This window comes from Ovis canadensis, chromosome 14, assembly GCF_042477335.2.
Source record: "Ovis canadensis isolate MfBH-ARS-UI-01 breed Bighorn chromosome 14, ARS-UI_OviCan_v2, whole genome shotgun sequence".
Classification (NCBI taxonomy): Eukaryota; Metazoa; Chordata; class Mammalia; order Artiodactyla; family Bovidae; genus Ovis; species Ovis canadensis.
In genome coordinates, this window is record NC_091258.1 from 66,147,176 (window position 1) to 66,162,222 (window position 15,047).

The 15,047-nt window shown below is 53.7% G+C and overlaps 2 protein-coding genes and 1 non-coding gene across 11 annotated transcripts in view; 1 reads left to right on the forward strand and 2 right to left on the reverse strand.

Annotated features, from left to right (window-relative positions):
* Nucleotides 1-9,683, reverse strand: part of ERCC1 (ERCC excision repair 1, endonuclease non-catalytic subunit) — a 54,525-nt gene extending 44,842 nt beyond the window's left edge. Inside the window, exons 1-3 of one of the 8 annotated variants that reach the window (XM_069549169.1) lie at nucleotides 9,537-9,683; nucleotides 9,087-9,174; nucleotides 4,080-4,152 (exon numbers count right to left, since the gene is read on the reverse strand). Coding sequence is in view for 3 of the 8 variants with exons in the window: in XM_069549164.1 (XP_069405265.1) it covers nucleotides 4,080-4,152; nucleotides 4,750-4,889 (213 nt within the window). In the remaining 5 variants the exon portion in view is untranslated. Of the gene's footprint in view, nucleotides 1-4,079; nucleotides 4,153-4,246; nucleotides 4,461-4,749; nucleotides 4,964-5,051; nucleotides 5,239-5,884; nucleotides 6,112-9,086; nucleotides 9,175-9,536 lie in introns of those variants that run through there. The other 7 variants (XM_069549171.1, XM_069549164.1, XM_069549165.1 and 4 more) reach the window with 7 other exon arrangements.
* FOSB (FosB proto-oncogene, AP-1 transcription factor subunit) lies at nucleotides 4,884-11,827 on the forward strand. 2 transcript variants are annotated; one of them, XM_069549179.1, is made up of 5 exons: nucleotides 4,884-5,566; nucleotides 7,488-7,808; nucleotides 8,057-8,164; nucleotides 9,163-9,327; nucleotides 9,468-11,827. In XM_069549179.1, exons 1-5 carry the CDS (start codon nucleotides 5,441-5,443, stop codon nucleotides 9,468-9,470), a joined length of 723 nt encoding a protein of 240 aa, XP_069405280.1. In that variant the 5' UTR covers nucleotides 4,884-5,440; the 3' UTR covers nucleotides 9,471-11,827. The 2 variants fall into 2 exon arrangements, with proteins under 2 accessions (XP_069405280.1, XP_069405279.1); XM_069549178.1 differs by having other exon boundaries at nucleotides 9,163-9,732.
* A 2,380-nt stretch (nucleotides 11,828-14,207) lies between these two features.
* Nucleotides 14,208-14,294, reverse strand: TRNASTOP-UCA (transfer RNA opal suppressor (anticodon UCA)). Its single transcript has one exon. It is a non-coding gene; the product is annotated as a tRNA-Sec (tRNA).
* Between the last annotated feature and the right edge of the window lie 753 nt (nucleotides 14,295-15,047).

Consider the following 15,047-nt stretch of genomic DNA (forward strand, 5'->3'; position numbering starts at 1 on the left):
GAAAAGGGGGCATGCTCCAGGCAGAGGGAAGAGTACATGCAAAGATCTGAAGACCAGGGAGACAGACCACACGAAGAGGAGGAGGGGGAGGCGAGACTGGAGTGGTTGGCCCCAGCCAGGTCATGCCTGACCTTGTGGGCTGTGGTGAGTGAGGAGTTTGGATGCAGGACGCAGGGGTACTAAGGGCAAGCTGAGTCCCAAGTTTGGATGCTCTGCTTCCCTGAAACTCCACAGACACCGCCTCCAGGAGGCCTCCAGGATAGCTCAATGGAGAGTGGGCCCAGCCAGCCAGTGACACTCACTACTTAACCCTGGGCCCAGAGGAGCCAGCAGTTACTAACCAGCTCGGCTGTACCCTCTTGGAGGTCACAGGCGCTGCAGTAGGACCTACACCCACCCATGTGCACCCTCCCCCTCACGCCTCAGAAACTCTCACAGGCCCGTCTTCTGGAGCCAGAGCCTTGGAATCACACAGGGGCTGCCTGGAAACACACAAGACGACACCAGACATGCGTTGTAACCAGATTCCCCAGCTGGCTTGATTTCACAGAAACAGCTGAAAAACCCTGTTCTCAGGTTTAACCTCCCTGTGCCTCGGTTTCCTTCTCTGTACAATGGGGATAATATCAGAACCTACTTATGGGGCTGATGTAGTGTGAGGATTAACTGAGATAATTCATGTGAGCAGAGCTAACTGTTTACTTCCCGTATGTTCTTCCTCTTTTGTTTTTTTTTTCATAATTTCATTTATTTATTTTGGGCTGTGCTGGATCTTCTGTGCAGGCTTTCTCCAGCTGTGGGAGTGGGGGCTATTCTTTGTTGCAGTGCTTGGCCTTATTTGCAGTGGGTTCTCTTGTTGCAGAGCACAGGCTCTAGGCGCGTGGGCTCAACAGGTGTGGTCCCCGGCTCTAGAGCACAGGCTCAATAGTTGTGGCCCAGGGCCTTAGCTGCTCCACAGCAAGTGGGATCTTCCCAGACCAGAGATCAAACCCATGTCTCCTGCATTGTCAGGCAGATGCTTCACCACGGAGCCACCAGGAAGCCTCTCCTTGTCATTTTATTGTTAAATTTCAGAGCCGGAAAGGACTTTCAGAGCCCATGGCCATCTAACCTTCTTGCCCTATGGGTGGGGATATTGAGGAACACAGTAGCAAGGGTTTTGCCAAAGGAAGAATTAAAGAATGAGGGCTCCCTTTGGCAGAATTGGGTCTCCCGGGCTGTTTACAGGATGCTCTGAGCAACCGCAGCTGTCGCTGCTTCCCCACCCCCAACAGGAACAGGAGGCTCAGGGCTCTCCCTGCTCCCCATCACCTGCAGAGCCCAAGCCCTTGGGAGTCAGGGCAGGGGTCCCGCCCTCTCCCCTACACTCAAGTCCTCCTCTTCCTCCTGGAAGTTCCCTGGTATTGAGCCTCAAGGAGGAAGACATGCCTTGCCCCCGCCATGCTGCGAGGGCATGTCTGCGAATATGCTCAAGTGAGACTGCGTGAATGTGAGGGTGTGTGTGTGTGTGTGTGTGTGTGTGTGTGTGTGTGTGTGTGGTGTGTCTTCAGGGCCAATTTTTCCCTTAGGTGCAGAGAGCATGGTACTAGGACCTATGATAACTTTAGGGGCCCATATAACTGTTTAATTTCTTTTCTTTGGTTGGCCAAAAAGTTCATTTGGGGTTTTCCCTAATATCGTCTGGAAAAACCCAAACTTTTTGGCCAACCCAAGAAAACCCAAGAAGAACTGAACTTCTAGGTCAAGTGAAATGTTTTAATATTCAGTATTTGTCTTTATACCAATGCAGTCATGAAGAAATACTTTTAAAAATGTCTTTATGGAGAAGGAGGCCCACAAAGGCAAAAGTACTCAGGACTCAAGAAAACAGCAATGTGATCTGGTGTGTCTGGTGGCTTTGTTTTATTTTTTATCATTACTTATTTTTTAAATGAATTAATTTTTTTTTTTTTGGTAGCACAGCATGTGAGATCTTAGTTCACTGACCAGGGACTGAACCCACATACCTTGCCTTCAAAGTGCAGGGTCTTAACCACTGGACCACCAGGCAAGTCCTAGGGTGGCTTTGTTTTAAAAACAAAACAAGCCCCTCCATTGTGCCAGGCATGTTCCAAGATATTCACTTCACATGATCCTCCCACCAGCGTCATAAGCTGGGCACTATTTCTCCTCTTCTCCAAGGACAGAAAACAGGCTCCAGACTTCACCAGCTCAAGTTTATCCAACTACTAAGTGGTGGGGTCAGAATGTAAGCTCAAGGCACCTAGTTTCTGGGTCTGCCTATGGGCGGGGGGCGGGGGGAGGAGGGCAGTAAATGTCCAGTGCCTGCATGAGTGTCACCATCTGCCTGTCAATATATCGACACATGTAACTCATTTAATAATAATTAAAAGCAGGGGCTACACTCTTATCCTAGCTCTGCCACTACTTTGCTGTGTGACTCGAGGCAAGTGACTTCACCTCTCTGGGCCTCTATTTCCTTGCCTGCAAAATGATAGTTCCTACTTCCTAGGAGTGTTGTGAGAATTAAATAAATTAATACAAGTGCTCAAAAGAATTAACACACAATTGTCATTGTGTGTAAAGAGCAACCACAAGTATCTATAGTGAGGATGTACCTGTCACATGTGTTGGTAACCATGTGAAGGTGTGTTTCTATGTGCGGGGTGTGTGTGTACGTGTGAAACCTGAATGCCAAGTATGCCCCTTTGAGGACATGCCAGCAGTTGTGTGGTCATAGGGGCCACCTCGGTTGGGGTATGAAGGTCTCTGAGCAGCGAAGGTAGGCATTTATGTGTCTCCTTTATTCCGTGGGAGAGATGAGGGGCTTGGACAGAACAGGAATGAGGGGTCACTCCCTGTCTGATGCTGGAGCCGAGTCACTGCCTGCTGGTGGTTGCTGTGTCATCTCCTAGTCCCCTCCCTACTCCCAGACTGGTGGCAGACAGAGGGGGCGTGGGGGAACGAGGTGTTTGAGGCTGGGCTTTTTTCTCAACCTCCCAGTATTGAGCCCCTGTCCCTTCAGCCTTCCCCATCTCCCTCCCTCCTCCCCACTTTAACGAGGTGTTTGAGGCTGGGCTTTTTTCTCAACCTCCCTGTATTGAGCCCATGGCCCTTCGGCATTCCCCATCTCCCTCCCTCCTCCCCACTTTGGGGACAGGGAATCAAGTCTCCTGGGAATGAGGAAGACCTAACCCCTCCAACTTGGCTTCATACCTAATGTGTGACCAGGAGCCAGCCCTCCCCCTCTCTGGGCCTATGGGATTCAACAGTTTTAAGGTGCTTCTTCCTCCGTGCCCTGGCTGAGCCAGGCTCCAACCTGGGAGAGAAATGCCAGGAACTCAGGTTTATGAAGCAGCTGGTGAGATCCTTACCACTATGTGCCAAAGAGTTGGAGGCTTCCGGGTCTGAAATACCCTAATTAGACTCTTGAACCACATTTCCTAGCAGGGTCTGAAATATCTTAATTAGACTCTTGAACCACATTTCCTAACTGGATAGCCAAGTAAGCAGCTTGCTCCCACCCACCCCCACCCCCTGCCCCCGCCATCGCCCCCCAAGCCCGACCCGAAACCTGGGTTATAATAGTGTATGCTGTGAGCAGACAGGAAGAGGTTTGCAAGGTGTATCACTCCCCACCACTGGAAGCTGTTATTTCAATAATCCCAACACCCAGGTTTTTCAGGGAGTGTCACTGAAGCCGGCAGCTCTCGAAGGAACAGAACGAGAATTCTGGGTTTGAATTTCTTGAGATCTTGGGCAAGCCGCGATTTATCCTTTTCCTCTTTTATAAAATGAAGATTTTCCTCCCTTAAACTTCTGAAGCTGTACAAGGATTGAAAACCTTGTATTGAAAGGCTTAGTACAAGGGCCGGTATTTGGTAAATGCTAAATACGTGGCATCTATTATTATTATTATATCATTATTATTACTATCATTTATTTCCCACCCCACCCCCTCACCGCCGTCACACATATTTCTGACTACGAATAGGATTATAAAGCAGAAAGGGGAGCACCAGCAGCAGCAGGGACACTTCACCTCAAGTTTCATTCCCCTCCCCCCCAAACCCGCGTACCTCCCAAACGCCGCATCTCTGGGGGCAGTAGGGTCCAAGATACACACTCTTTGTCCATCCGGGAAAAGTGAAGCTGAAGTTCAGAGAGAAGAAAAAAAAATTTTTTTTCAAGGTTGCACAACTAGTCAGGGCAGAAGCTCGTACGAGCCTAGGGACTCCACCCGCACCTCCACTTTCTCCTGTCTCGGGACTCAGTTTCCTCGCCTATGTGACTACAACCACAGACCCAGAGTCTCCTTTTGAAGATTGACCTTCCTCTCGAGAGAGGGCGCTGCACCATCAGGGGAAATGGGAGGGGCGGCCAGAGGGATATGGCCCCCCAAGTTGGGGTCTCCCCAGCCGGGATCCTTTGCCGGGTCAGTCTAATAACCTATTAATACCAGCCCTCCCCCGTCCCCCGGGCGGCACTGGACTGCGCAGGCGCGGGCGGGTTCCGCAGGCGCGCCGGGTGAGCGCGAGAGCGAGCGAGGGATTCCCTCTGACGTAATTGCTAGGATACCAAACAAACACTCAGCCGCGCCGGCCGAGCTCCTTATATGGCTAATTGCGTCACAGGAACTCCGGGGAGACCGGCCGGGATCCCCTCCCGCCGAGTGGTCCAGAATGCAGCCCCCAAGACCCCCAAGGCCACGAGGGTGATGCAGATGATCAGATCGAGGCTAAGACAGACCTCTTGCCGGACGGTGCGGGGCTGGGTTCACAAGGGCCGGAGATATCGAGAAGTTTGCCGAGTGAGGGACGGGTGACGTCAACAAGGGGGCCGGGCCCTGGGCATATAAATACAGGCTGGCGGCTCCGAGCTTCATTCATAAGCCTGAGATCTACGGTCAAGACTGGGACACGCGGAGCTGGAACTTGATTGTTGTGGTTCTTCTTCTTGGGGGCTGTGAAATTAGGTTTATTTTCTTCCGGAAAGTTTTTGGAAGGATTCTTCTAGATAATTCTACATTTTATTTCGGAGGATCGACTTACTTTTTTTTTCGTCTTTACTACTCCCTCCTCCCCCGTGGGACCCGCCGGACGCGTGGAGGGGATCGCACCCGAAGCAGATTCTGTACAGCAGGACAGCGCTTTCCGCCTCTGGGGGAGCGATCCCCCCTCGCCCCCGGGTCCTACGGAACGTAGACTACCAGGAGGCACAGCGGCATCTTGTGGGGGCCTGGGCACCGCAAAGGAATTACACGGAAACTTTGCCATTGTTGGAGCGGGACGCTGCCCCCACCCTGAGTTTCCCCGGACAGCGCACTTTGGGGACGCGCTCGGCTCACCCCGGACTCGCACCTTTCTTCCCCCACCCGGCCATAGCCTTGGCTTCCCGGCGACCTCAGCGTGGTCACAGGGGCCCCCCTGTGCCCAGGGAAATGTTTCAAGCTTTCCCCGGAGACTACGACTCCGGCTCCCGGTGCAGCTCCTCACCCTCCGCCGAGTCTCAGTATCTGTCCTCGGTGGACTCCTTCGGCAGTCCACCCACCGCCGCCGCCTCCCAGGTAAGTTCTAGAGGGCTGGGTTACTGCTTTGTGGTTTATAAATTTTTTAAATTCAAGGGTGGCGCGAGCAATCCCCTCACCCCAAATAAAACGCGTCCAAATCTAGGATCAGACAGGGAGTAGGCTCACGGCGCACTTTGCAAACTGCAGAGTCCGGACGTGCTTGCAATTGGTTGTGTGCGTGGAGCGCAGGGAGGGAATACAGAGGGGTGAGCTTTGGGGGTGGGGAGAGCGCGCCGTTCAGTGCAACGTGTGTGAGGTAGCAGGGCTGAGAACTTTTAGCCGGTTCGGGGACTGCCCCCAACTCAGGTCACCAACCTGAAGCTAGAGCGGTTAGGCAGGTGGGGGAAATCCCGGAGAAGCTTCCAGTAGCCTCCTGTCTTTTTCCTCCTCCATCCGAGCGCCTACTCCGGCGCCGGGTCACCCTCGATCCAGCGGGAAGGCGGGCCTCGAACCCTCGGTGGAGCTGCCTCCGCCTCCTGCGCGGAGACGTAACGGGGGACCCGTGCGTAACGGCTGACGCGCTGGAATCCTCCGTCTGACGCGGGGCACGCACGGCGCGTGGCGCCCCCTTCGTCCGCCCCGCCCCTGACGTCCCGGGAGCGTTCTATTTTGGAACGCCGGGCCACGTTGCTAAGGGAGGGGGCAGCTCGGCGTCCCGATTGGCCGCCGCGGCACGAGCTGTGGCCAATCAACTTTCGCTTCCTATTTGTAGGGCGCAGTTTCCTTCCCACAGTTCGTCCCCGGAACCTGTGGTTCTCCGGCGCTAGGGTCTCTTTCATGGGCCTCTAGAGGCAGAGCGAGGGGATTCCTGTCGCCACAGTAGCGATCTTCTGCCACCCAATGAGTCCGCAAGGACCTGGCAGGGATCCTGTCCCTCCGCTCTCAGGGTCAGAGCGTGTCTGTGTGCCAGGGTTCCTTTGGAAGACGTAGTGACCGTCACCCACCTCTCCAGGCACACACAGACACATTCTCACTCCCTCTGCTCCGGACGCCGGGTGCCTCCGGTGTGTCAGAAAATAGGACTAAAGCCGCTAGCCCGGGGGGATCCAGCCAGGTGGTCTCCAGGAGCCCCGCCCCCTCTGAGTTTCCGGGGCGCTGATTGGCCAGTGAGCCAGCCCATCCCTCACCACGCCCCCCGCGAGAGTAGTTGAGCCTTCCGAGCAGTTCTAGGATTACATTTTGGGGGTGGGGGGAGGACATGAGCGCTGCTAGGGCTTGGGGTCTCAGGACCTACCCCACCCCGCCTCCGCGACAGTCTGTGGGAGCCTGGCTGCTCACTTGCTGTCCTTGTCTGCCCACCGTAACCTGTCGCTCGTCAGTCTCACTCTGGGGAGAGACAATTACTTGAAACGTTGTTCTAAACTCCTAGACCCGTCCCCCAACACTCTTTTAACTGGGACCCCCGCCCCTGCACGGGGGTCTCATGGACCCTCTAGTCCCTTGTCCCTGCGCTCAAAGGGGTGTGTATATGTGTGTGAGTGTAGAGGAAGGCTTAGCCTAAGGCCTCTCCCTCTCCCTCCCCTTGCCTCTGGGGTGGGGGTGGGGTGTTGTGGCTGTGTGTGTGGCTGTGACTCCATCCCGGGGGTTCTGTCACCCGGCTGTGTCCAGCCTCCTCCCCACCCCCCACACCTAAGAGTCACCAACCCGGGGTGTGATTCACCACCCGCTGGAACCGTGCAACCTTTCCCCGAGGAAGAAGGAGGAGGTAGAAGCCAGTTGCACAGAAATCCTCATTAACCACTGCGTCACGGTGTAGTGGAAGGGTGGGTGTTGTGGCTTTTTGCCTGTGACACACACATCCACACCCGCTGGCCCTGTGCTCACTCACCGGGTCGGTGTGTGTATGTGTGTTGGGTGTGTGTGTGTCGGTGTCTCTGTTTGTGTGTCTACGCCTGTGTGTGTATGTGTCACCCCGTAGGAGTGCGCCGGTCTTGGGGAAATGCCCGGTTCCTTCGTGCCCACGGTCACCGCGATCACAACCAGCCAGGACCTCCAGTGGCTTGTGCAACCCACCCTCATCTCTTCCATGGCCCAGTCCCAGGGGCAGCCACTGGCCTCCCAGCCCCCGGCCGTTGACCCCTACGACATGCCAGGAACCAGTTACTCCACCCCGGGCCTGAGTGGCTACAGCAGTGGCGGAGCGAGTGGCAGTGGTGGGCCTTCCACCAGTGGAACCACCAGTGGACCTGGGCCTTCCCGCCCAGCTCGAGCCCGGCCTAGGAGACCCCGAGAGGAGACGGTGAGTAAGGGGCATCAGAGCTTGCTCTGGGGGCTGGCAGGGAGGAAGCGAGAGAGGCAGGAACTTTCCCACTCTTTGGATGAAGGACCACCTGCAGCCTCAATGCTGCAGAAACCCTGTCCTCCTCCCCACAGTGAGGACTTGGTCCGTTTCTGACTCCTGGGGGTTCTTGACGAAGAGGAGGTTCAGCATGGAGGGGGGGGTACACCGTGTCCCCAGATCTCACCATCTCTATTTCTCCTACTCAGCTCACCCCAGAGGAGGAGGAGAAGAGAAGGGTTCGCCGAGAACGAAACAAACTGGCAGCAGCAAAGTGTAGGAATCGGCGAAGGGAGCTGACTGACCGACTCCAGGCGGTGAGGGTGGTCCCTGGGGTGGGGTGGGCTGAGGGAAGGCTGAAGGGGGGCTCTCTCTCCCTATCTTCTGCTGCCCACCACCACCTGTGCCTCTGTCCTGAACTGAGAGCAAGAGGTTCCACATGTGGAACTGGGTACAGATGGGGTCAGCCAGCTCACACACACTGACCCTCACATACTCCTGGCCAGTCCCTGTCCTGGTTGATGACCCCCTCACGCCCCTGACCACTTGCCTGGCCTTCACTTTATCCTGAGGGGGACCTACGAGTGACCTTTAATAGAGGGATGTTTCAGTCATGTCCCTTTTTTGGTCTTGGGCAAGTGATAACCCTTTTTGCCTCAGTTTTCCATCTCTTCAACTCCTCGTTGAATCTCCTAGCTTTAACATTCTGGAGAGTCTGAGGAACAAAATCCTTTAATCCTATGTCAATTCCCCCACCATCTGCCCCCGCCACCTGAAGTTCTATCTTGGGCTGGTGGCCTGTGCCAAGGTGCCCCTCAATTTTCATGCCCTACCTCAGTCTGAGAGTTTTCTACGTTACGCTTGTAGGGTGACCTGCTCACCTTGGAGGAAACCAGGGGAATTGTCTACTTCCCTAAGCTACCTGGTCTCTACCCTGGGAGGCAGAGGGGAAAGGGTAATGAGGTGAATAGGGGGCATGAAAACCACGTGAGGATGGTTGGTTCATTCAACAACCCTCCAAGTGCCTCTTGCAACCAGAGACTTCCCCTGTGTACCTGGCCCTTTGCCAAACAACCACTGGACAGATGGGGAGACTGAGGGTCCTAGAAGGCAAGACCCCTCCCCCAAGTCCCCTAGCACACCAGGCCTCTACCTCAGGGAGTCTTTCAATCGGGAGCCGCCTTCCAGCCATCGGCCTTAGCCATCAGAGTAGGAGAGCTGGTTTCAGCCATGACCCACCTTCTCCAGTCGCTCACGGCCTTTTCCTCCTTCCTTGCTCTCCTCCGTGCTCCGCCGTGGCCATCGGGGACCTCAGGAGACAGATCAGCTAGAGGAAGAAAAGGCGGAGCTGGAGTCGGAGATCGCCGAGCTCCAAAAGGAGAAGGAACGTCTGGAGTTTGTGCTGGTGGCCCACAAACCGGGCTGCAAGATCCCCTACGAAGAGGGGCCCGGGGGGCCCGGGCCGGGCCCGCTGGCGGAGGTGAGAGATTTGCCGGGGTCAGCATCCACTAAGGAAGATGGTTTCAGCTGGCTGCTGCCGCCCCCGCCACCACCGCCCCTGCCCTTCCAGACCAGCCAAGACGCACCCCCCAACCTGACAGCTTCTCTCTTTACACACAGTGAAGTTCAAGTCCTCGGCGACCCTTTCCCCGTTGTTAACCCTTCGTACACTTCCTCGTTTGTCCTCACCTGCCCGGAGGTCTCCACGTTCGCCGGCGCCCAACGCACCAGCGGCAGTGACCAGCCTTCCGACCCCCTGAACTCGCCCTCCCTTCTTGCTCTGTGAACTTTAGACAAAACAAACACACACACAAGGGAGAGAGATTTGGACGCGGAGGAACTGGAGGAGAGGGGAAGAGACAAAGCGGGCGTGTGGTTTCCCTGCCTCTCCTGCTTGACCCTCTGCTGCCGCTGCCATCGGACAGGAGGACTTCCTTGTGTTTTGTGCTGCCTCTTGTTTCTGCCGGCCCGGCGAGGCCAGAGAGCTGGTGACTTTGGGGGCACGGGGTGGGGAGGGGATGGACACCCCCCAGGCTGCCCACTGCTGCCTGTGGGCCGTTTCATTTGGACCCAACCTCTGGGGATGGGGGGTGGGGGCGGGGGCGATGCCCACCTTTGGGCTGGAGGGAGCGGGGTGTTGGCAGTGGGCTGTGGGTGGGTTGGAGTTATCTCCAGAGAGGCCCAACAAGGAAATGCCACCGAACCCCCAAAGTGTTTCTCCTACGCCCACCCTTCCAGGGGTGACTAGGCTGGTTCTCCCTGCCGCCCCCCACGACCTCAGCTTATTTATCCAACATTTCCATGTGCTTTGATCCTCCTCCGAATTGAGCCCCCCTTTAAAGGGAAGTTGATGCCCCCCCCCCCTTTGATAATCTTCCTTCCACCCAGACCTAGTCTGAAATGTGAACCTCCCTCCCTGACCGTCCAGCTGCTCCATCCCGGCAAAACTGGCTCCGATTTTGAATTTCCCACCTCCTAAGCCTCCCCCAACATTCAGCCCCCAGCCCTCCTTCCAGATTACAGTATTATTCTCCCCCTGCCCGCCACCCACCTCCCACAGCCTCCCCTCCTGGCCTTCCTTGTTGGGCCTCTCTGATTCAGGCAGCAGGGGGCGCTGTGATGCCTGTCCTGCTGGAGTGTTTTATACTGTGAAACGAGTTGGCCGGATTGTGGGGAGAGCCGGGTGGGACAGAACCCCTCCGGAGGGATTGTGCCCCCAACTCCCCAAAGCTTTTCCGTGGTCTCCCCTCCCCCCATCTGCCTCCTTTCTCCCCTCGAAATGAGTTAGACTCGAGGGGGTGACAGAATCCAGAGGGGATGACAGTTATCCATCCACGTGGCCTCTCTCCTCAGGACCCCCCCCCCTCCGCGCCCCAGACCAAGCCCTGGCCTTTTTCTTTAAGGCCTGTCACCCTATCCCAGCCTAGGACGCCAACTTCTCCCTTGCCTTGGCCTCCGACAACCTTTCTAGAAAGAGAGCAGGGGGAGATCGCCAGGGGTCCCCGACATTTTCCCGGAGAAGATTTAAAGGCTGAGGCTTTGACCCCCACCACCCCCTAATACTTTTGGACTGGCAAACTCCAAGGGGCTGGGTTCCCTGAGATCCCAGCTTCCCCTCGCCCAGCCCCAGCCCCAATTTTCGGTTTAGGTTCCCTAACCCTGCCTTTCCCTGTGTTTCCCCTCATGAGGATTGTATCATGAGGCCAATTGATATTTTTTAATATGGGGTGGGTCACGCCGCCCTCTGTGCTGCATGGAAAACATTCCACTGCCCCGTCCTGCGGCTCCCGCCCTGAACCCAGACGCCCCCAACCCACTTCCGTGGCTATTTATCCCTTTCTTGATTTGCGAAAGACACTTATATCTATTATGTATAAATAAATATATTATATATGAGTGTGTGTGCGCGCGTGTGAGTGTGTGAGCGCTTCTGCATCCTTGGCCTAGGTCACGTTGGCCCTCAAAGCCATGCCGTTGAATTGGAAACACTGCTTCTGGAAACTTCCAGGCTGCCTGTCTCCGGCTGCCTCTGTCTCTAGCTGTCTCTTTTCTGGCTGTCTCTGGTTGTTTTCTGGCCGTCTCTGGCTATCTCCTTCCTGAGTCTCTCCCACCTCTGTCTGTTCTCTGCTAGTTTTTACCTGACTCTTTCCATGTGACTGTCCCTGGTTCTCCAGCCGTCTTCTGACTCTGGGTTTGTTGGGGACCTGATATTTTATTTTTGTGAGTAAGCCTGAGGGATTATAGATTTTTGCAATCTGTATCTTTGAGAATTCTGGGTGCGAGTGTGATGCTGTGAGCAGGGCCTGCCCCTGCAGACCACAATGTATTGAATCCCCAACCCCCTCCCCCCCATGCTGTATTTGTGATTCTTTTTGTATTTTGCACCTGATCCCCCGGGGGCTGGGGCTGGCTGGCACTGGGCCGCTACCCTCCTCCTCGTGGTTCTGCACTGTCGCCAATAAAAAGCTCTTAAAAATGTATCCACCAAGCTTCAGGGTCTCTTTGCTCCTGACACCCATCATCTGCCTTCCTTTCAGCATGAGGGAGTGAGGTTAGATTGCTACAGAACCACACACACACACATATGCTGGAACTCTTACTAGTGAATCAGTCAACAGCAGGATGGAGGGAGGCTAGACAGTCAGGAGGACTTCCCACACAGACAGGCTGTACCTCTTCCTTGAAGAAGTAATGAGGCAGAATATTAGCCATGAGGTGTCTGACACCAAAATACTAAAGGCTCAGGGAGGTTTCCAAGTGAGGGAAGAATTTATACTTGACCATGTAATGCTCTGGGGTTGGCCTGAGCAAAAGTGAGAGGTAGGAAAAAACTTGAACTGTTGAAGACCACTCAGGTACATTGGGAGTCCTCAGAGTTATGTGAATCATAAAGCTTGGATCACTTTACAGTGAAGATGAGTTTCCTTTTGCTTTTTCACATGATCACATCTTCTGAGTGAGGAACATATTGGGGACAACCCAAGACTGACTAAACCAAAGATATTGCCACTTTGTCCACAGATACACTGAGCCATCCCCATTGCAAGATCCAAGCCCACTCTCATTCGCATAGCAGCAAGCACTTTGAGAACTGAAGTACTGGTCCAGAGGTTAGGTGTCTTAGTAAATGACTAAGCAGGGGGATTTGTCATCATGGGATCCCTTAATTTATTAATTAGCTCAAAAATGTGCTAACTTATTAATTTCAAACTATTAGTTCAAACAAAGTCTGACGTGACTGAGCAGACGCACACAATATTATGTGTCCAGGGCTGGGGACACTGCAGAGACCGAGACAGTCAAGCTCCCCCTCCCAGGGTTCACAGTCAAGTGGGGGGACACAGACCTGTTCCCAATCAGGGATGATGTAAATTGGGCAGAGTTGGGGGAGTCCATGGGACTTGGGGGGCCCCGTGGGGGCACCTAACCTGGTCTGGGAGTCAGGAAAGACTTCTGGGAAGAGAGGATCCCTAAACTGAATCTTAGAGGATAAACAGAGGGGATAGAAGGAAATAGAAAAAACTGAGTCAAATGAACCTGAGTCAAGTGCAAAGAGTTGACGGGGGAGGGCTTGGTACATTGAGGAAACTAGAGGTTCCCGGGGGCTAAAACAAAAGGTGTGAAGAGAGAGGTTGAACAGGGACCAGATTCTGCAAGCTAAAATTCCAGACTAAGTTTAGATCTTCTCTTGAGAGTATTGGGGAGCTCTGGCAGGTTTTGGCCATAAGAAATTCAAGGACAGTTTTGTGCTTTAGGGAGACTCCTCTAGCTGCCAGGCTGAGGGTAATTGGGAAAGAGGCGGGGATGAGGCAGAGGACCAGGGAGGAGGCTAGGATGAGAATACTGAGGTGTGTGTGGGGCGGTGCCTGGAGCAGCACCAGGGCTGTGGGCTGGAGAGGAGGAGAAGGATTCAAGACTTCAAGGAGGTAAAACAGGCAGGGTTTGGTGAGTAGTTGGCTTAGGAAAAAGACAGCAGCGGGCAGTGGTAAATAGTATGGTCCAGGGGTGGGAGAGCCCTGGGGTTGGAGGCCTCCCAAAGGTGATCCTGGTTAAAAGGCTTCATCTTTCTGAACCTCAGTTTTCTCAGCTGCAGAATGGGCTGAAGGGTATCAGTGAGCTTATACATGCCAGCGCTGAGCACAGAGTAAACACGCAATTATTACCATCCTCATCCCTGTTATTACAGCTATCCTGTTTCCCTCTCTGGAATACTCTCCCCTTCTGCTGACTAATTCACTCCCATCCTTCAGGTATATGTTCAAACGTTACCCTGACACCCTACCTGAACTCAGGTCTCCTTATAAGACGTCCTCATAGGTTCTGTACCTGCCTTCCCAGTAGTGATAGTTGTTAATTCAATGGGGAGTTAATTAATGTTTAAAGTTTGTCTCCTCCACTGGCCAGGAGGTCAGGGTCAGGGTTTTGTAGTCATCAGTGTGTCCCCAAGACCGCTCAGTGCAGGGCTGGGCGTGGAGCAGTCACCCAGCAGATACTTGTTGAATATGTGAATGAATAAATGATCAAAGGAATAAATATTCGACTATTTTATAACGTGATTAAATACATGAGTGGGTAAATGACTGAATAAGTGAGTAAGCAAGTGAAGGGGAGGAATCTAGGATCACTTTCTAACTGTAAATTTCATAGAACTGAGAGTATACACGAGTTTTTCTTCATCTTTTGGAGTTCTTCGGTTTTCCCCGGGGCGGGCAGGGGTGGGGTGTGTGAATGTATTCACAGGGAAACACTTGAGCTGCAAAAATAAAGACTGCAGCGACATCTCCAGACGCTGGTCCAAGGTCCTCTGGGCCAACTCGAATTCTAACGTCCAGTTTGGAAGAAGAAAAAGAGAGACCGCTTCGCCCGAAAGGTGGAATTGAACCACTCTGTCGCTAGACAGCTACAGGTTTGAAGCCTGCACCCCAGACCACTGAGGATCATCCGGGCAGGATGAAAGCTCCCCCACACAGCTATATAAAACTCAGAAATTTCTAATCTTTTACACTTATGGTGATGTAGTTTGTTGGAGTGTGAAACTGTTGATTTCAACATCTATAAATTCTCCCAAGTTTATTACAACAGACATCCTCCGAAAATGCTGCACTTGTCTCCTATGGATTGAATCACGTCTCTTTGGAAACTGTCTCATTTGCATAGCGCCGCGCATTCTGGGAAACAGTGGTACTGGACGTGGCCCCATCGTGTCTAGCTGTTAAAGAGACTGAAGCCCCTTTTATCCAAGAGAGAAGTCCGTTTATTTTTTTTAAACAAAAAAGATTCATAATTCGGGATTCAGAAGTTTCTTTCCTGAAAAATCTGAATTCGAGTGTGTCCGTTCCCGTTAAGAGTTTGATTTAGCCCAGCCGCGGAGACTCAGCGCTGGCGGCTGTAGGGCTGGTGCGACACCTGCTGTTGTTTTGTGGAACTTCAGCGATCTAAACCTTTCAAAAGTTCAGTCGCTCAGTCCTCTCCGACTCTTTGCGACCCCATGGACTGCAGCACGGCAGGCTTCCCCGTCCATCACCAATTCTGGAGCTTGCTCAAACTCATGTGCATCGAGTCGGTGATGCCATCCAACCATCTCATTCTCTGTCGCCCCCTTCTCCTCCCGCTTTCAATATTTCCCAGCATCAGGGTCTTTTCCAATGAGCGCCTACAGAGTCCCAGACACAATCCTAGGTACTCGTGATGACAGAATTT